The sequence below is a fragment of the Bubalus kerabau genome, chromosome 1, assembly GCF_029407905.1.
Source record: "Bubalus kerabau isolate K-KA32 ecotype Philippines breed swamp buffalo chromosome 1, PCC_UOA_SB_1v2, whole genome shotgun sequence".
Taxonomy (NCBI): Eukaryota; Metazoa; Chordata; class Mammalia; order Artiodactyla; family Bovidae; genus Bubalus; species Bubalus kerabau.
In genome coordinates, this window is record NC_073624.1 from 109,800,375 (window position 1) to 109,821,296 (window position 20,922).

The 20,922-nt window shown below is 35.0% G+C and overlaps 1 protein-coding gene across 15 annotated transcripts in view; it reads right to left on the reverse strand.

Annotated features, from left to right (window-relative positions):
• Positions 1 to 20,922, reverse strand: part of TMTC2 (transmembrane O-mannosyltransferase targeting cadherins 2) — a 420,522-nt gene that overhangs the window by 125,029 nt on the left and 274,571 nt on the right. For 14 of the 15 annotated variants that reach the window (XM_055586702.1, XM_055586726.1, XM_055586696.1 and 11 more), the window contains exons 6-7: positions 20,248 to 20,432; positions 19,058 to 19,136 (exon numbers count right to left, since the gene is read on the reverse strand). In XM_055586702.1, the coding sequence (XP_055442677.1) occupies positions 19,058 to 19,136; positions 20,248 to 20,432 (264 nt within the window). Of the gene's footprint in view, positions 1 to 11,282; positions 12,705 to 19,057; positions 19,137 to 20,247; positions 20,433 to 20,922 lie in introns of those variants that run through there. The other variant, XM_055586783.1, reaches the window with a different exon arrangement.

Sequence of the window (20,922 nt, forward strand, 5' to 3'; positions counted from 1 at the left end):
AAGCCCAAGTACTTGCTGTATTCCTGGCATGGCCAAAGTAGGAGCTTCATATTTCTAATTCATATAAGGGGCTTTTTATGAATGAGGAAGAAGGCTCAGGAATAACAAGTGACCTGCACAGCTAACAATCCTATCTTAAAAGATTTGGGGACTTTCTTGACATGCCAGTGGTTAAGACTCTGTGCTGTCAATGCAGGGGGTGTGGGTCTGATCCCTGCTTGGGGAACTAAGATCCTACATGCAATGTGGTGTGGCCCAAAGATTAAAAAAAAAAAAAAAAGTCTGAATGTCTTGAAAGCCCATGCCTTTTGCCACTGCATCAAGCAGTTACCAACCATATAAAGCTTATTACTTATTGAATATCCACTGAAGTATTAAACATATTACCTTTATGCTTTTATATTATTCTTACACTGTTAATTAGTATTGGTCTTATTTTACAAATGAGGTCACTATGGGTTACTGAGCTTAATCAACTTGTTCAGTGTTCAAAAACAAGCAAACGACATTGAAGATTCAGATTAGATTCTATTTCTACCATACCCTTTAGTTCAAATATGTAAAAAAATTAGAGAAGAAATAAAATAATTGCAAAAAATACCATCACTGAATTCAGTATTAGGAGAGAGAATGGTGTATATGTAATCCTTCAAGCTTGATTAAAACAGTAAAATCATAAAAATTCCATAAAGGAAATGATCACAGGAAAAGAAAGTTCAGTAAGTTCAATAAGGTAGAGAATGAAGAGACTTTATTGGGAATAGGGTGCAGGAAGGTGGGTTAAGTCATCTTTTGTGGTACTGTAATTCTTCTTAACTTACAATAGAAAAAAAAGATGTTTACAGTACCCAGGAGGTAAGAAGCAATGATGAGTATTTTTCTTTCCTATCCTACAAAAAAAAAAAAAAAATGACATAATAGAAGCACTTTTCATAAGAACTCAAAGATGTGGTGTGTGATGATATAGTGATCAGGTTCATCACCCAGATTTATTTCTGCTTCACTCACAGACAAAGGGGATTTGGATGTCTCCAGGCTGGCTTCAGGCAGATATAAACCAGTTTCAGATGTAGAACAAATAATGTCACTCTTCCTCCCTAAAAACCCCTGAATCTAAATAACCCAGCAAAGGCTAACTCCTTAAAGGAAAGAATGCTAGATTATTGATGATGTAAGAGTCCAGATCTCAGTGATTCTCATGTTTCAAGTTACCAGACAGCTCTGGCTTACAGATAAATAATCGAGCATACAGGGGTACCTATTACCACTGTCTGCTAGTGTTACCTTTTGTTTTTCCTCCCTTTCCACAAAATAATACATTTCTATTTCTATATTTCAGTTTAGATTCCTCTTTTTTTCCCCTTTTAGATTTATTTAGATAGACGTGGCATAAAGCATTGTAAAAGTTTAAGGTATACAACATCATGACTTGACATATATTGTGAAATGACTACCACAAGAAGGTCACTTGATATATTTCATATAGTATAGATATGACATAATGCTTGTTTCCCTTGTTGTGCAATTTTGAGGATCTATTCTCTAAGCAAGTATATCATATAGCAGTGTTAACGATTATATGATACTGTACATTATATTGAACATTAGGCTAGTGCAAAAGTAATTGAGTTTTACATTGCTGAACTTTAATGTTTGATATTGGAATACAATCTTAAACAAATGTGGCTATGTTGTAAATCATTTTAATGTGCACTTCTCAGTTTAGTTTTTTTTGCTAATAACTTGTTACTTGCTGTTAATTTTACATGTATTTTAGACTATATAAATGATGTTAGACAAAAAGCAAACTCATGTGATTTTCTTATTCAAGTACAAATAGGTCAGAAAGCAGCAGACACAATTCTCAACAAAAACAATGCATTTGGCCCAGGAACTGCTAACAAAGGTACAGTGCAGTGGTGGTTCAAGAAGTTTTGCAAACAGACGAGAGCCTTGGAGATGAAGAGCATAGTCACTGGCCGTCGGAAGTTGACAAAGACCAACTGGGAGCAATGATCAAAGCTGATCCTGTTACAAGTTCAGTTCAGTCACTCAGTCATGTCTGACTCTTTGCAACCCCATGAATTGCAGCACGCCAGGCCTCCCTGTCCATCACCAACTCCCGGAGTTTACCCAAACTCATGTCCATTGAGTGGGTGATGCCATCCAGCCATCTTATCCCCTGTCGTCCCCTTCTCCTCCTGTCCCCAATCCCTCCCAGCATCAGAGTCTTTTCCAATGAGTCAACTCTTCGCATGAGGTGGCCAAAGTATTGGAGTTTCAGCTTTACCATCAGTCCTTCCAAAGAAAACCCAGGACTCATCTCCTTTAGGATGGACTGGTGGATCTCCTTGCAGTCCAAGGGACTCTCAAGAGACTTCTCCAACACCACAGTTCAAAAGCATCAATTCTTCTGCACTCAGCTTTCTTCACGATCCAACTTTCACATCCACTCATGACCACTGGAAAAACCATAGCCTTGACTAGACGGACCCTTGTTGGCAAAGTAATGTCTCCGCTTTTTATATGCTATCTAGGTTGGTCATAACTTTCCTTCCAAGGAGTAAGTGTCTTTTAATTTCATGGCTGCAGTCACCATCTGCAGTGATTTTGGAGCCCCCAAAAATAAAGTCTGACACTGTTTCCACTGTTTCCCCATCTATTTCCCATGAAGTGATGGGACCAGATGCCATAATCTTAGTTTTCTGAATGTGGAGCTTTAAGCCAACTTTTTCACTCTCCTCTTTCACTTTCATCAAGAGGCTCTTTAGTTCCTCTTCACTTTCTGCCATAAGGGTGGTGTCATCTGCATATCTGAGGTGATTGATATTTCTCCCAGCAATCTTGATTCCAGCTTGTACTTCCTCCAGCCCAGCATTTCTCATGATGTACTCAGTATATAAGTTAAATAAGCAGGTTGACAATATACAGCCTTGATGTACTCCTTTTCCTATTTGGAACCAGTCTGTTGTTCCATGTCCAGGTCTAACTGTTGCTTCCTGACCTGCATATAGGTTTCTCAAGAGGCAGGTCAGGTGGTCTGGTATTCCCATCTCTTTCAGAATTGTCCACAGTTTATTGTGATCCACACAGTCAAAGGCTTTGGCATAGTCAATAAAGCAGAAATAGATGTTTTTCTGGAACTCTCTTGCTTTTTAAATGATCCAGCAGATGCTGGCAATTTGATCTCTGGTTCCTCTGTCTTTTCTAAAACCAGCTTCAACATCTGGAAGTTCACAGTTCAAGTATTGCTGAAGCCTGGCTTGGAGAATTTTGAGCATTACTTTACTAGCGTGTGAGATGAGTGCAATTGTGCAGTAGTTTGAGCATTCTTTGGCATGGCCTTTCTCTGGGACTAGAATGAAAACTGACCTTTTTCCAGTCCTGTGATCACTGCTGAGTTTTCCAAATTTGCTGGCATATTGAGTGCAGCACTTTCATAGCATCATCTTTCAGGATTTGAAATAGCTCCACTGGAATTTCATCACCTCCACTAGCTTTGTTCGTAGTGATGCTTTCTAAGGCCCACTTGACTTCACATTCAAGGATGTCTGGCTCTATGTGAGTGATCACACCATCGTGATTATCTTGGTCGTGAAGATCTTTTCTGTACAGTTCTTCTGTGTATTCTTGCCACCTCTTCTTAATATCTTCTGCTTCTGTTAGGTCCATACCATTTCTGTCCTTTATCGAGCCCATCTTTGCATGAAATGTTCCCTTGGTATCTCTAATTTTCTTGAGGACATCTCTAGTCTTTCCCATTCTGTTGTTTTCCTCTATTTCTTTGCATTGATCACTGAGGAAGGCTTTATCTCTTCTTGCTATTCTTTGGAACTCTGCATTCAAATGGGTATATCTTTCCTTTTCTCCTTTGCTTTTCACTTCTCTTCTTTTCACAGCTATCTGTAAGGCCTCCTCAGACAGCCATTTTGCTTTTGTGCATTTCTTTTCCATGGGGATGGTCTAGATTCCTGTCTCCTGTACAGTGTCATGAACCTCCATCCATAGTTCATCAGGCACTCTATCAGATCTAGTCCCTTAAATCTATTTCTCACTTCCACTGTATAATCATAAGGGATTTGATTTAGGTCATACCTGAATCGCCTAGTGGTTTTCCCTACTTTCTTTAATTTAAGAAACAACTACAAGAGAAGTTGCCAAAGAACTTAATATGGATCATTCTATGGTTATCCGGAAATTGAAACAAATTGGAAAGGTGAAAAAGCTCGATAAATGGGTGCCTCATGAGCTGACCGTAAATCAAAAGAATAATTATTTTGAAGTGTTGTCTTCTCTTATTCTACACAAAAACAAACCATTTCTAGATCTGATTGTGACATGGGACAAAAACTGGATTTTATACGACACCCAGTGGTGAGCAGCTCAGTGGCTGGACCAAGAAACTCCTAAGCACTTCCCAAAGCCAAACTTGCACCAAAAAACAGTCATGGTCACTGCTTGGTGGTCTGCTGCCCGTCTGATTCACTGGAGCTTTCTGAATCCTAGTGAGACCATTACATCTTAAAAGTATGCTCAGCAAACTGATGAAATACACTGAAAACAGCAATGCCTGCAGCCGGTATTGGTCAACAGAAATGACATAATTTCTGTTGGGGCCAAAACAGAAAGGGCCCAATTTTTCTCCACGACAACACCTGACCACACATCACACAACCAACATTTCAAAAGTTGAACGAATTGGGCTATGAAGTTTTGCCTCATCTGCAATATTCACCTGACTTCTCGCTAAGTGACTCTCACTTCTTCAAGCATCTCAACAACTTTTTGCAGGGCAGATCTTCCACAGCAGGCAAGAGGCATAAAATGCCTTCTAAGAGTTCCTGAAATCCCAAGGCATGGACTTTTATGCTACAGGAATAAACAAACTTATCTCTCATTAGCAAAAAATGTGTTGATTGTAATAATTCCTATTTTGATTAATAAAGATGTGTTTGAACCTAGTTAAAATGATTTAAAAACCACAGTCTGAAACCACAATTACTTTTGTACCAACTTAATACATCCCTAGTATTTTTGTATTATAACTGGAAGTTTGTACCTTTTGACCACATTCATCCAATTTCTCCTCCCTCCAAATTTCCTATTTGAAAAAATAAAAAAATTTGACTACTTTTACCAAGAGTAGTCACTCTTTACTCAACTCTTACAGTAATTGTTAAATTTCTTTTTTTGAATTCTTAAATATGTATCTTGCATATCAATTTAGATTAGCCAACATGGATAACGCATATGGTGGTAAACCTAAAGTTTAATGAGACAGCAGTTACTGTTGCCTTCTGGTACTTACAATCTTGTGACAAAGATATGTTTATCATATATATTTATGCTATCAAAATTTTCTAAGATTTTATTTTTAGGTGTACATGAAACAACTAATACAAAAAACTTTTAAAAATTACTACTTAAAATTTCAGTTAAATTGTGTTTAAAAATGTAATTTCCTAGATATCATGTTTTAGAAGGAAGTATCAGGGAAACAATAAAACATACAGTAAATGGCTGGGAGCAAAATCAGAGTGAACAGAGAAACATGAGTGGAAAAGGTTATGAAAAACACAGAACTTCATATACCTTGCTATAATTTAAGGAGTTATGAAAGCTTCAGAAGTATGCTTGCAAAATACTGGGACAGCAGCACCCTGGGGAGAAACGCTATCTTTGTAAAAGGCCTCACATAGGTTACAGCATTTTTTTCTGGCCTCTAAAGAATGGGCATGTTCACCTATTATACAGAGTGAAGTAAGCCAGAAAGAAAAACACCAATACAGTATACTAACGCATATATATGGAATTTAGAAAGATGGTAACAATAACCCTGTGTACGAGACAGCAAAAGAGACACTGATGTATAGAACAGTCTTATGGACTCTGCGGGAGAGGGAGAGGGTGGGAAGATTTGGGAGAATGGCATTGAAACATGTATAATATCATGTATGAAACGAGTTGCCAGCCCAGGTTTGATGCACAATACTGGATGCTTGGGGCTGGTGCACTGGGACGACCCAGAGGGAAGGTATGGGGAGGGAGGAGGGAGGAGGGTTCAGGATGGGGAACACATGTATACCTGTGGCGGATTCATTTTGATATTTAGCAAAACTAATACAATTATGTAAAGTTTAAAAATAAAATAAAATTAAAAAAAAAAAAAAAAGAATGGGCACATTCAGAATATAGCCCCACATGGTTTCTAGCAGATTTCCTCCTGCTGATAGAGTGAAAGCATCTCATTCTCATTACTGCAAGTGTTGTAGGATAGTTAGCCTCAACGTTAGGCATTCTATGGTAATCTGTCTACTTTCCAAGCTTTCCCAGTTTGAGGAACAGGCTGGTCATTAGGATAATCATTTCTTTCTTATGGAATGCTTATTTTCCATTTAAGATACCAGGTTTGTTTCAGTGGTTTTTATAATAGTGTTTCTCTGTGCTGGTCATTTTTCTTCTAATGAGCACTTTGCCCATCTTATCTTCAAGTTTGTTATTATTTTTATATATGTTACTGTTCTTCCCTTAGAAACTAATTTTGCATTGAATATTAAAATGAAATAAATATTTTAATTAATTGACTTATTAACTTGGTTTGTCTCATCTATCTGGTAAAATTATTTATAATTATGATGCAGCACTGAATTATGAGTTATAAAAAAAGAATAATAAAATGACTGGGTTTCTAATCCTTATCTTGCCATTAGAACTGTGTATGGTTGCAGACAAACAGGTTATTTGAAAGGGACTTAATTTTTTAATTTATTTAATTTAGGTTAATTAGAGGATAATTACTTTACAATATTGTGATGGCTTCTGCCATACATCAAGATGAATTAGCCATAGGCCTACATCTGTCCCCTGATCCTGAACACCGCTAACACCTCCCTCTCCAACCATCCCTCCAGGCTGTCACAGAGCACAGGCCCGGGGTGTCTGGCTTCATGCAGGAACTGGCACTGGCCATCCATTCTGCATACAGTAATGTACATGTTTCAATGCTCTTCTCTCAGGTCATTCCGCCCTCCCCTCTCCCACTGAATCCAGAAGTCTATTCTCTGTGTCTCCATTGCTGCCCTGTATGTAGGATCGTCAGTACCGTCCTTCTAGATTCCAGATATATGTGTTAATATACCATATTTGTCTTTCTCTTTCTGACTTACTTCACTCTGTATAATGGGCTCTAGGTTCATCCACTTCATTAGAACAGACTCAAATGCATTCCTTTTTTAGCTGAGTGGTATTTCATTGGGCATATGTCTACAACTTCCTAACCCTGAAAGGGCCTTAGTTTTACCATCTACAAAATGAGGAGCCAAGACCAAATAACTTTTTAATCTCCCAAATTAGATAATAATTTATAGACAATCATTTCCAGTAATCTGTATAGTTGTTTCATAAATCAGCGACAATACCCTAGTTTAAGGAAATGTCAAATTGATGGATTTTCTAGACGATCTACTCAAGACTGACTAGATCAAGTCCTGATTACTTCTTGGAATTTATTTTTAACATTTATATATTTATTATCTAATTATATCTACTCGTTGAAAGTCTGAAAGGTGGTACTTTTATTAAATCAAATGAATCCCATCAATCATAGATACTGATTAGTAAAATTTTGTTTTTCCACAATTTATTTAAACATTAAAAGAGTAAATTATAAGTAAAACAATTTGCTAGTTTTAAATATTTAGGTTCCTTCTAGCAGTTTACTGTATTAAATAAAAATATGCTATATTTTCCAAAATTATATGTTCTCATTCAATATTAATTGTTTGTGTATTCAAATTCCCCTCCCATATTCTTGTAGGTACTAAACCTGCTTTAGCAATTATCCTTTTCTTTTTTTTAATATACTTATTATCTTAGAACACATATACAGCAGTGAAATCCTTGAACTAACGAAAATGCATATATTGTTGGTTTTGTTTTCTGGTTTCTTTTTTTTTTTTCGCTATACTATGGGGCTTGTGGAATCTTAGTTCCTGGAGCAGGGATTGAACCCAGACCCCTGACAGTGGAAGCAGAGAGTCCTAACCACTGGACAGACAGGGAGTGCCCCCAAAATGCATGTTTTAACAATTTTTTTCCACAAAAATTTAACCATCAATATTTTTTAAATGTGAGTCATTGTTTAATGATTTTAAGGCAGCTTTTAATTAAGACATTTATCTTTCTCTATGATAGGCAAAAGACAGTTAATAGCTTTTCATCAGACTACTTTAACTTTTACACATGCAAATCAGGTTGACTTTTCCTGTGTAAATCTACCACTATCTATTATACACAAAAAACTATTCTCCACCATAGGGATATATATTCACCTTTAATTATATAGTTTCACTATTAAAATTAGCTGCCTATTCCACATGAAATACATTCTGCCATGTGGTGTGAGGCAGATAGCTAATTTCATTCTTTCCAAACATTTAATCAATTCTCCTAGACAAACTTTTATGAAAACTCCCTTCCCTCAACGATATTTAATTTTACATTTATTATCTATAAAACATAATAAATTTTTATCTGTTTCTAGGGGCAAGTCCTTATAGCATCAAATTTAAGAGAAATCCTTGAAGCTATAAAGGCTGGTTTTAAAGCAAAGAGAGGAAATGTAGGGGAAAAAACTGAATATGTGTTTCATTAAATTGAAACGCTAATCTTGAGGAAAGAGGTTAAACTTCAGTGAAAGTTTAAAAGGTTCCTAACACCTAGTGTTAAATACTGAAAAAACATTTGATATGCCATCAAAATTTAACTTGAAAAAGAGCCAGAAGCCTATGTCAATATAGCTCTTTTTGCAACTGGGTATCCTGAAATTCTCTAGGTTTATCAATTTCCTTTATGCTTTCAAGGAAATAAATCACTAAAAATAATCAATCAACAAATGTGGGAGACAATCCCATAAAATGCTCAGAATTTCCCAAAAAAGAGAAAATGAGACTGTGTGTGTGTGTGTGTATGTGTGTGTGACCCTCTCCCTCCAAATATAATACTATCCACAATTTAAGGGACTAGTTCTGATAGACAGAGTGCCTGATGAACTATGGATGGAGGTTCCTGACATTGTACAGGAGACAGGAATCAAGATCATCCCAAAGAAAAAGAAATGCAAAAAAGCGAAATAGCTGTCTGAGGCGGCCTTACTAATAGCTGTGAGAAGACAGGAACTGAAAAGCAAAGGAGAAAAGGAAAGATATATCCATTTGAATGCAGACTTCCAAAGAATGGCAAGGAGAGATAAGAAAGCCTTCCTCAGGGATCAATGCAAAGAAATAGAGGTAAACAACAGAATGGGAAAGACTAGAGATGTCTTCAAGAAAATTAGAGATACCAAGGGAACTTTCATGCAAAGATGGGCTCGATAAAAGACAGAAATGGTATGGACCTAACAGAAGCAGAAGATATTAAGAAGAGGTGGCAAGAATACACCGAACTGTACAAAAAAGATCTTCACGACCCAGATAATCATGATGGTGTGATCACTCACATAGAGCCAGACATCCTTGAATGTGAAGTCAAGTGGGCCCTAGGAAGAATCACTATGACCAAAGCTAGTGGAGGTGATGGAATTCCAGTTAAGCTATTTCAAATGCTGAAAGATGATGCTGTGAAAGTGCTGCACTCAATATGCCAGCAACTTTGGAAAACTCAGCAGTGGCCACAGGACTGAAAAAGGTCAGTTTTCATTCCAGTCCCAGAGAAAGGCAATGCCAAAGAATGCTCAAACTACTGCACAATTGCACTCATCTCACATGCTAGTAAAGTAATGCTCAAAATTCTCCAAGCCAGGCTTCAGCAATACGTGAACCATGAACTTCCAGATGTTCAAACTGGTTTTAGAAAAGGCAGATGAACCAGAGATCAAATTGCCAACATCTGCTAGATCACGGAAAAAGCAAGAGAGTTCCAGAAAAGCATCTATTTCTGCTTTATTGACTATGCCAAAGCCTTTGACTGTGTGGATCACAATTAACTGTGGAAAATTCTGAAAGAGATGGGAATACCAGACCACCTGACCTGCCTCTTGAGAAACCTGTATGCAGGTCAGGAAGCAACAGTTAGAACTGGACATGGAACAACAGACTGGTTCCAAATAGGAAAAGAAGTACATCAAGGCTGTATATTGTCACCCTGCTTATTTAACTTATATGCAGAGTAAAAGCTGGGCTGGAGGAAGCACAAGCTGGAATCAAGACTGCCAGGAGAAATATCAATAACCTCAGATATGCAGATGACACCATTCTTAGGGCAGAAAGTGAAGAAGAACTAAAGAGCCTCTTGATGAAAGTGAAAGAGGAAAAAAAAAAGAAAGTGAAAGAGGAGAGTGAAAAAGTTGGCTTAAAGCTCCACATTCAGAAAACGAAGATCATGGCATCTGGTCCCATCACTTCATGGGAAATAGATGGGGAAACAGTGGAGAAACAGTGTCAGACTTTATTTTTCTAGGTTCCAAAATCACATACAGAAATTAAAAAACGCTTAATCCTTGGAAGGAAAGTTATGACCAGCCTAGACAGCATATTAAAAAGCAGAGACATTACTTTGCCAACAAAGGTCCATCTAGTCAAGGCTATGGTTTTTCCAGTGGTCATGTATGGATGTGAAAGCTGGACTATAAAGAAAGCTGAGTGCCAAAGAATTGATGCTTTTGAACTGTGGTGTTGGAGAAGACTCTTGAGAGTTCCTTGGACTGCAAGGAGGTTCAACCAGTCCATCCTAAAGGAGATCAGTCCTGGGTGTTCTTTGGAAGGAATGATGTTAAAGCTGAAACTCCAGTACTTTGGCTACCTGATGCGAAGAGTTGACTCACTGGAAAAGACCTTGATGCTGGTAAAGATTGAGGGCAGGAGGAGAAGGGGATGACAGAGGATGAGATGGCTGGATGGCATCACCGACTCGATGGACATGGGTTTGGGTAAACTCCGGGAGTTGTTGATGGACAGGGAGGCCTGGCGTGCTGCAGTTCTTGGGGTCGCAAAGAATCGGACACGACTTAGCAACTGAACTGACTGAAGAAGATAATTACAATAAAATAAAATGGCTTAATAGAACTGAAATATTTAGAGGCTACTAGAAATATATGCAAGGAAGTTATAAATTGTGTTAAGAAAAACCCAAAGTTTACTCCAGAGAGAAGAAAAAAGAATGAATAAATGTACTACTAGTTTGGGATTAATTAATGAAAATAATAGTATTCAGAAAAATAAGATATAAACAATGCAGGAAACCATCATAAAAGTATAACAAAAGCATTTTTTATTTTATACACATCTTAGGAATGCACTTCATATGTATGGATTTATACTATAAATTTTTTTATGAATGTTAATCACTAAGAGAGATGAGAAATTTAAAAATTCATCCTATTTTCAATGAATACTTAAAATAAGGTTCTACTAACAGCTCATAGAAACTCATGCTCATAATTACATATTTGGAGGGAAAAAAAAGACTTGCAATTTGGAACAAAACTCTTCATGTTCCGTTTTAATGCTTTGTTCAATCTGAATATGACAATAACTTTTATCATTATAAATAAAATCACAACTTATATAACAGCTCATGGGGGAGTTAAACGAGATTTTCTTGTAGAAAACAATCTCTCCCTACCTATTAGAAAAAACAGATATAAATATATACACAGCAAAGGACATACAGTTCGTAATGTATTTAATTTTTAACTTCACTTGTATTACTGGTCTATTAGAAATATGTGCAACAAATGATCATTTTCTCAACACTGATTTTTAAGACTGTATTTTTCATACATGGTTTTTTCCTTCTTCATGATTATGTCTATTTCATCTCAATGTCATCAAAACTGGCATCTTTTAAGAATGCCAGGATTTGAAATTTAGTTAATTTTCGAAGTATAGGATAACAATACATTAATTTTCTAAGAACAAGCCCACTGATATTTCTTAACCGAGTAGAAGACTCATTCCATGGAAAGTATCCAATGAAAGAGCAAATTATACATGTTTTTTCTCATTTACTTCTACTGAGGCCTCAGAAAACATATTTTTAAAGAAGAATATATTGAAACTATTTGGGAATCAGATAATAAGGGTATAATTAGGTATTAATGAGTATATTAATTTCTTTATAACTCAATTTAAAAATAAATTTTTTAAGCTTCAGTCTTTTCCTTTACCACTAAACTGGCAAAAGTATGAATTAATGTAACAGGTGGGCTTGTGTGGTTTTAATAGCAGTGAAATATAATCAACTGTCTCATATTTCCAGGAAAGCAAGCGACACCTAGACCTAAGCATGATCCTTCAGCAACCCTAGCATGAAAATGTTTAAACTCCCTATAGGGACCATATATCTTTGGTCCTGGGTTTAATTGAAACTTTAAACAAAATATATTACCTATTTAATGCAGCTGAACTGGAGGCTGGCCTTTGTAGTGTATAGACTAATGCCTAGCAAATTAATGTCTGTAACTATAGTATGTAATGTAGAATTTAAATCAAGCGTGAATGGTAAAAAGAGGAAAAAAAATACTACAGTTTTATACTAAGAAATGAACTTTTAGGAGCAAACTGTGTACATACATTTTATATATTTATTCTTTTTGATACACAGCCAAAAACTCATGATTTCCTTATATTGTTGGCTCCACAGCTTACAAAGTGAATTTCTAAAATATCCTGGTATTGGTCTTGTCCTTTTTCCTGGTCTTGTCTCTTCTGACGATGCAGAAATAAAAGTTCAATGAATAGATTTAGCTTAAAAATTCCAAGTTAATATTCTTTCTGGAGGTAAACAAATCAATAGCTAATCCAGTTATATAGTCATATCATATTTGAAAGGCTGACTCATAGATTTTTAAGAGTGCCAATGGAAGGAATCATAAGAAAATCACCAGAACTTGAAATAGGGGAAGCAGGTGGTATAAAAAGCTTAACACTACTGGAGTGTTAATGCTTCCACACTTGAAAGATGTGAAGTTCAAATCTCACACAGTAAAAAACCATCTTTTCACAGTCAGCATGCTAAATGACTTGAGCATTCCACTTAAAAACCACCAGTCATAGAAGACAGATTAAGCATGTGAACCATCCTGTAAGAAATGTACTCTGAATATTTCTAAATATACTCTGAAAAAAGTGAGGTAAACACACACACACACATAGATACACATACTGGAATATCCTACAAAAAGAAATTAATCAGCCGAAAAGCCAGCCGTACAGAGGCTGGGAGAAAAACAGACTTCTTCGACAGCCAACCTACTAACTGAACTCAGCACAGAGTTTACATCCTTCAAGTGAGTTAGGATACATTTACAAGTGAGAATTTTGGTGTTTTGTTTTCAGGAGGTGCATTTGACATCTTTGTCAGTTCTCCTCACCTAAACAAGAGTAAGGAACCTAAAGTTCCCTCATAGCCATTTATGACACAACTTTCTCATCCCACAAGTTTACTTCTCAAAAATACGCATTTAAAAATTTGTGTAAGCTTTTTACTCTAAAAAAATCCCGCAATAAATTCACTGTGTCATCTATTTATTTGGTTCTTTCACCATTCTCACTAACTAGCTCCAAATGGGGAAATTTCACAAAACTGAAAATTAGGTCACAAAATTTCTTCTTTTTATGAAACAATGTGAGAAGAAAGCATCTTGTCAATCTTAAACCTATGTAAGTAAAAGACTTGTAAGTTGCAGTCTGATGGAGGAAAATATATTTTCCAGTACTGAGCTACGACTTTATAAGTAGCAGGGATGTGTACAAAAAGAATTCTAGGAATTATTAGAAATAAGAGAATCAAAACAGTATTTTCCTAGGAGATCAAAATAAAGGCAAATTAAGTTAATAAATAGCAATGATTATTATCATGCATTTCCCTTGGAAGAATGCAATCACTCCCTACAGTAAAAACATGTTATCCAACACAGACATTCATTTTTTATAAAAATAACAAAAATATATATGCAAATTGGGATAATAGTATCACATTAGAAAAAAAGAAAGCTTGAGATTTTCATTGGTTTGTTTTGGTTTGTTTGGCAAGTCAACATAGCATAGCCTACATAGTCATAAACAAAATATTATTGAGGCTACAGTAATACAATTAGTCATTTGATTTATAGCCATTTACTTATTAAGGCAAGATACTAGAGTTTTAGACTAATTGTAAAATCATTTAGAAAGTTATATGAGAGCAGAAACCATATGGACCATTTCAATTTCATCCCACCACCACCTATATATCCTCTCCCTGACTCAGGACTTATATCTTTAAGATTTTTTTTTTTTTCTTTTTGCATACAGATTTTTCTAAACATAGTGATTGCAGACTGCAACAACAAGGCATTAACTCTAGACTCTCACTCCATGAATACATCACACACTTTGTTCTCAAGATATATTACCAAGATGAAATGGCTGAAATTGCTTACATAATTAAACCTGACAACCACTTTGCATTAAGAAAGCCAAGTAATTTTAAACAGTAAGTAGGCTTAAAAATGATCTTTGGGATTGGAAAGATTCATAGTGATAAAATTAAAACTTACAGCCTAATTTAGTTTCCTACAATCTCTTAGGATTATTAAAAAACAATGCTTAAGTATATACAATAAGGGAAATAAAGAGAAAGAAGAGACAAAAATGAAGGTAGTTAAAAGTTATCCTACATATAAAAAATTTTAATACATTGCATATTTTATACATATGTGATAAAACAATTTTGTAGGTGTTTCATTCTTTTTAATATGAAAAGGTTTTTAATATATATTTGACAGGGAACAATATCTATATCCACATATATATATATATATAAATATAGATATTGTTATTGTTCAGTCACTCAGTCATGTCCAACTCTTTGCAACCCTGTGGACTAAAGCATGTCAGGCTTCCCTGCCTTTACCATCTCCATATGATAGTTTTTAAATGGGAAAAGATAAGTTATATTGACATAGTAAAGAATGCCAGTTTTGGCAAGACTGCTAAATAGGAAAAGCATTTAAATTTAATTCAGGAAACTACACTTCTGTTTCTAACACAAACAGGGCAATCCCAAACAGATCAACCTAACTCTTTGGGTGTGAATTTCCAGCATATAAAATAAAAGATTATGTTAAGAGGATTTTAAAAATATCAATCTTCTATCTCTAACATTCTATGATTCTAAAAATCATTTACAATTTGAGAAGAGGAGAAATTGAGAATCAATAAAGGCCTACAATGGGTGTCAGAATAGAAACTAATTTCAGAATAAAGAATAATTTTGACTAAGTCTAGGGGGAAAATATGTAATGACAGGAAAAGGAGAAAAAACTCTAAATATGATGATTTCAATTTAGAGGGAATACTGTATTAATGGAATTAAACTAATTGGACACTAAGTAGGCTGTTTCAGTTTTGGCTGATACATTTAACGATAAAAGAAGGATTTTGACTGAGGTTGTTGAAAGATAAGGAAAAATGGACTTCCAGAGAAAATACAGCACTTATAGACAGGACAGAACTAAATAGAACCCACGTTGGTGACTCCAGGCCATCACTATCTCAAAATTGTATCTATATAGAAATCAGATTTACATTGTTAACACAGAAAGAACTGCCAGAGAATACAATTAGTGACTTCTGGAGTTTAAAGCCCACAGAAATGATAATGATTACAAAGGAAGATAATATTACGAACCACTGACTAAGTTGGGCATTTGGTCCAATATTCTTTACCTTCCTAATCTCAATCAGTCCTCAAACAGACACGACCATTACAGGCACCTTATGGATGGGGAAACTGAGGCTTCAGTTAAGTAATGTCCAACTTCACTCAGCTACAAAGTGCTAAAGCCGTAAGTTGAACCTGGGGTCTCTGAATCCAACCCTTACCCTCTGAAGAAGAAATACAGAAATGAAGTCGCACAACTGGCTAGGAGCAATTTTTTATGATTTGGCCTCTTTATAATTCATGTATTTTCATACTTACTAATTATAACTGCTGCCTAAGTAAAAGTTTAATTTTTGTTTATAAAAATGATATACAGTATCTTTTAAAACATGATTTGTACATGCTTATAAATTTACTTAATTTTAGATAGGACACAATCCTCAATTATTGTGACTTAATCATCTTGACGCTATGAAATTAAAGAGAATAATGAAAATGTCTATGCAAGTAGATTTTTAATTTTACTTATAAACTACCACAATAAAAATTAAAAGTCTTATGATAAAACATGGAACATTTTAAGTTGGGATAGCAAGCTAATCAATCTTGTTATTTTCTATTAATACACAAATTCAAAAAATAGGCTCATTTGATGTTTAGGGTAAGTCAACTACTAGCATGCAGCAGGGAGTGATGTTTTTCATAAAATGTTCAAGGGAAGGGGAAATACAAAGGACCAGAGTGTGTGTTTTCTTTAAGCAGCTGCAATGAATTGCGTTATTAAACAAATAATAGAATTAAAATATAACTGTATTTTTTCACACATATTCCTTTATTTCTCCTAACCTCTCAAAATAAAAGAAAAAAAATACTTGCATTTACACATACAAGTGCTTGGCGCTAATGATCTTCAGGGGGTAAATGAATGAGCCATGAGAAAAATGAGTACTTGCAGGCTAAATCTAGCCAGACATTAAAATCCATCACTGATCCCTAAAGGGCACCAATAATATGCAAATATGAGAATTAGGAAACATATTCAAGGCTGTTGATAAACTTGATAGGATAATCAGCACATGCTGACAGACTAATGAAACCGATGAACCGACAGGGCAGTTTATCTCCTGGGCCACTTTTTTCCTTGTCAAATGGAGGCTAATCAAAATGTATTAGGAGTTAAAGCCAACACTCAGAGGATATCACCCATTTGATTAGGAGGTGAACCTACTCTCAGAGAAAATTATAGTTTCGTGAACAACTGAAACTGCAAAACCTAGTCAGCTGACAGACCTTCACATAAAATTAAACAGAAGGCAGCCACTATAATTATGGAAGAAATCTGGAATTTTAAATTATATTGAGATTCTCCCCTTGCAAATTGTTAGAGGGCTTTGCAGAGTCTGGGCAAAGCGGCTCCCTCCTTCTATGATGGAAAATAAGACAAAGGACTAAGCAATCACCCCAGGGACACACTTATCTTTTGCTGCCTATGAGTGCTCAGCATCTGTGTAACCATATGAGACACAGATCCCAAGGTAACAGCTGTATTTTCAAGCAAATGTATTTACATAAAATAATTGAATGAATTTTTGAAACTGTTAACTATAGTGAATACCACACTTCCTATTAACAATGAAGATGCCATCTGTAGTCTATTGTCAAGGAGCTGAATCCTTTCCTAATTTAAAGAAAAAGATCTTCATTGATAATCGAGGAAAATTGGGAAATAGTCCTTCCTAAGCATTAGTGTTAAAAACGAAATTATAAACTAAAACCAATATGCCTTAGAGAACACAGTTCTTTCAATATTCACTGTGAAATGAATAACCATCCAGCACTAACACAGAAAAGCTCATTCAACTGATACATCTACATATGCTTGGTACACACTTTATGGACATGGACATTTCACCTGGGTGGTCAGAACGATAGTAAAATGTCAAAGAGTAAAAGGCTTGAATTTACCTCATAAGATGGTAAGGACAAGAGTACATGGAAGGAAGCTAGATTTTACCTTTTAGTGATAATATCCACAAGAAAAATAACAGCAACTAAAAATACTTCAGTGTCCTCTTTAACAGGAGCATTAAATCACCCTGCTGCTGTCCAGGCTAACTAGGGGCAGGATTCAAGAGACATATGAATATATTAACCTCTTCCAAATCATTTTTTTTTTCTTTTCTTTTTGATGATGTGTGCCTTGTTCGAGCTCTAAAACATTTCTAAATTTTCTTTTGTTTAAAAAAAAAAGTAGAAGTGAGTGTCCTTGCCAGGCATATATTTTCTAGTTAGGGAAGGCATGGGATTTTTTATGTATACTCAAAAGCCATATGGCTATGATCAGATTTCTCAAATCACAGTATAAAAGTATAAAATATCCTAAGTATATATTAGGAAGTATAAAATAATCCTAGAAATGATGTAGTCACATATAGTTCATATACATGAGGAAGGCCTAGAAATATTTTTTAAAAACTTAGCCAGGTTTAATGAAAGGAAAATTTGAGGTTTAATTTGTACTTTGGAGGAAAAGAAATATTGATTCGAAGACAAAAACAGCCCTCTCACTTCTCTCCCCTATCTAGAAACAGCAACGTTAATCAACAGGACATCTTAAACTTCAGGGATTCTTTTCAAGAGTCACATACTGAATAGACAGTTTTTAGGTGTGTCCATGATCCAATAGTTGTGGCCACAATTTACTATGAGACTGTCATGGACCAATCACAGGTTATAGGCAGATTTATTAGTAACTCTAGTTCTTGACCCCCTGCACCTAGAAAAATCTATGTTCTCACTTGCATACTTTCTAGAAAATTGAGCTAATTACTCAATGTAGAAAAAGCAACAATTGTACTAGAACATTTATACTCTTCACAGTATTGCTTTTACTCTAAAGTAATACTCTAGGGGAAAAAAAAAAAAACCTCTTGCAATCTAAATCTTTATCAATACAAACAACACAAGTTGACTCATTCTCATCTATTGTAAGCATCAAAATCAGGAATTTCTATATCACAGCATGTTTACTTTTGAGAATATTCTGATTAAGAAAATAACATGATCAAAAATTATCAGTAATTTGATAAACTCATCAAAAACTACATGTACTTTATTCATCATTTGCAATCTCAAGAGTCTAGCTAATATTTGATACCCACTTTGGTTTATGAGCCCCTTTTCAACAACTCTGGGATCCAGCCAATTTGTTGAGAATCATTATATTAACAATATTTATTTGTTCTTAGAATAGGTGTGCTTTGTGAAAATTTAAATGTGACATCCAATTGTGAATATGGTTTTTTTTAGTGAGGATTAAAACATGATTTAATAGAGATCCATTTAAAACAAGTACAGGTTTTAATTTTTCCATAGATCCCTGAAATATCAATTAAAATATTATTATTTTACTTACCCATCATGTTGTACAAGCTCTGTGGGGCAAATTGCCTAGGCATTTTCTGAATTGCTTCCTTGTATACACTAAGGGCATCCTAATTTAAGAAACAGAAAAAGAAATAAAGCACAAGGCTATTCACTGAAACAAAATAACAATATCTTTCCAAAATTAAAATATTCCATTGTTCTTTCTAAATGGTTCATTAGAGCAAAATTCAACTGAGCTAGTCTTTGATATCAAATTACCTCAATTTCATGAATAAAACCATTCAACCCATCCAGTGAAGGTTATATAAAAAATCAGTTTAACAAGGAGTCAAATGTTACCAATACTCTTTAAATTTCTCAGTTCAGATATATTATGCAATAAAAACAACTAGAAAAATTTATATTTTGGAGTCACCCACAGTCCTCTAAAATTCGTCATTATTTCAAGTCAAGCAATTAAGTATAATCTAAATAAAATATCAACTAATCAAGCTTCTAGCAACTGAGACATACTAAGATCATGAAATGCAATTATTTTTAAAATTGCATCCTTATGCTCAGATTGCAGTCTTAAAATATTATGTAAGAGTCTCTGGGGGAGTGGTTTGAGAAAGTGGGTTGTGGTATCGAATGGGAAAGACAAAACCCACTGAGGCAGGCTTCATGTGAGAGATAGGGTACACAGGACTAAGTAATTCTCCTAACTTCCTGTACAAGATCCTGTATCCATCACTTTCCCCCTCTTCCCAATTTAGAAAACAATAAAATTAGTTTTCATTGCATTATTGTGTTTAAAAGAATAAAAAGAAACAAGTAGGATTTATACCAAATCATTTAACATGCAGAGTATAAAGAAATGTATTTTTTAACATCAAACAATGAATACAGATAACAATAATAACATGTTTTAAATCATAAAATCAAAGATATGGTGGGCGAACAACTTGGGCAGTAATGCATGTTATTTCCCTTTCATAAGGAGTCATATTACTCTGAGAAAATCATAGTGAAAAAAATCCATTTTGTTTAAACAAAGATTTTTCCCAGAAGAATTTCCCCATAAAACTCTTTTATTAAAATATCAGTTCTTAAATTATCACTGTGTTAAAATATCAGTTCTTAAATTATCAGTGTTCCTACAATGAGATCACAGGTAGAAGTCATTGAGACCAGATCAGAACAAGGTGGAGTAACAGGGCAGAGAGGTTCTGGCCTGACCTCATAGTGTCCCTGCTCATGATAGAGTTTCCCCAGGTTGTACAGACAGCTGGTGACCGAGCTCTTGTGGGCATGAGGGTCCTTTAGGTTTTCATCAGGGATCTCAGAACACTTCAGGAATGTGCGTCGCGCTTCTTCTGTCTTTCCTTGGTTCATTAGAATAATACCTGTGTTTAAATATGCAGCTGAAGGGTAAAAAAGTGGAGATATAAATGAGAGAAGATGATGTACACTGCAGAAACAATAAAGCTATTTTTACTTCAACTTCATTTTTATGCATTAAAAGAAAACCAAGAAATGAACCTCCAGGGAACAAACATACAAATTAACAATAACGTAGTACAAAGTACAGGTATCACATATATATATATACACACACATATACACATACACACACACACATACACACACTACTTTATATATATATAGTTTCTGCCTTCAAAGTATCAGAATATTTTGAGCTTAGAAACTAGATGAATAAAAGCTGCATGTTTCTTAATGTATCAAAATGATAATCAGACACCAAAACATTAAAATTGAGAGATGTAATTGTTAAAGGCTCTTAATTTGACTGGAAAGTATTCACAAATAGAAGTATCATGTTTTTTAACCCATGAGGCTTTAGGTCACCATTTTCATGGGGAAAGAAAGAGAGATTTTAAAAGGATTTGAATA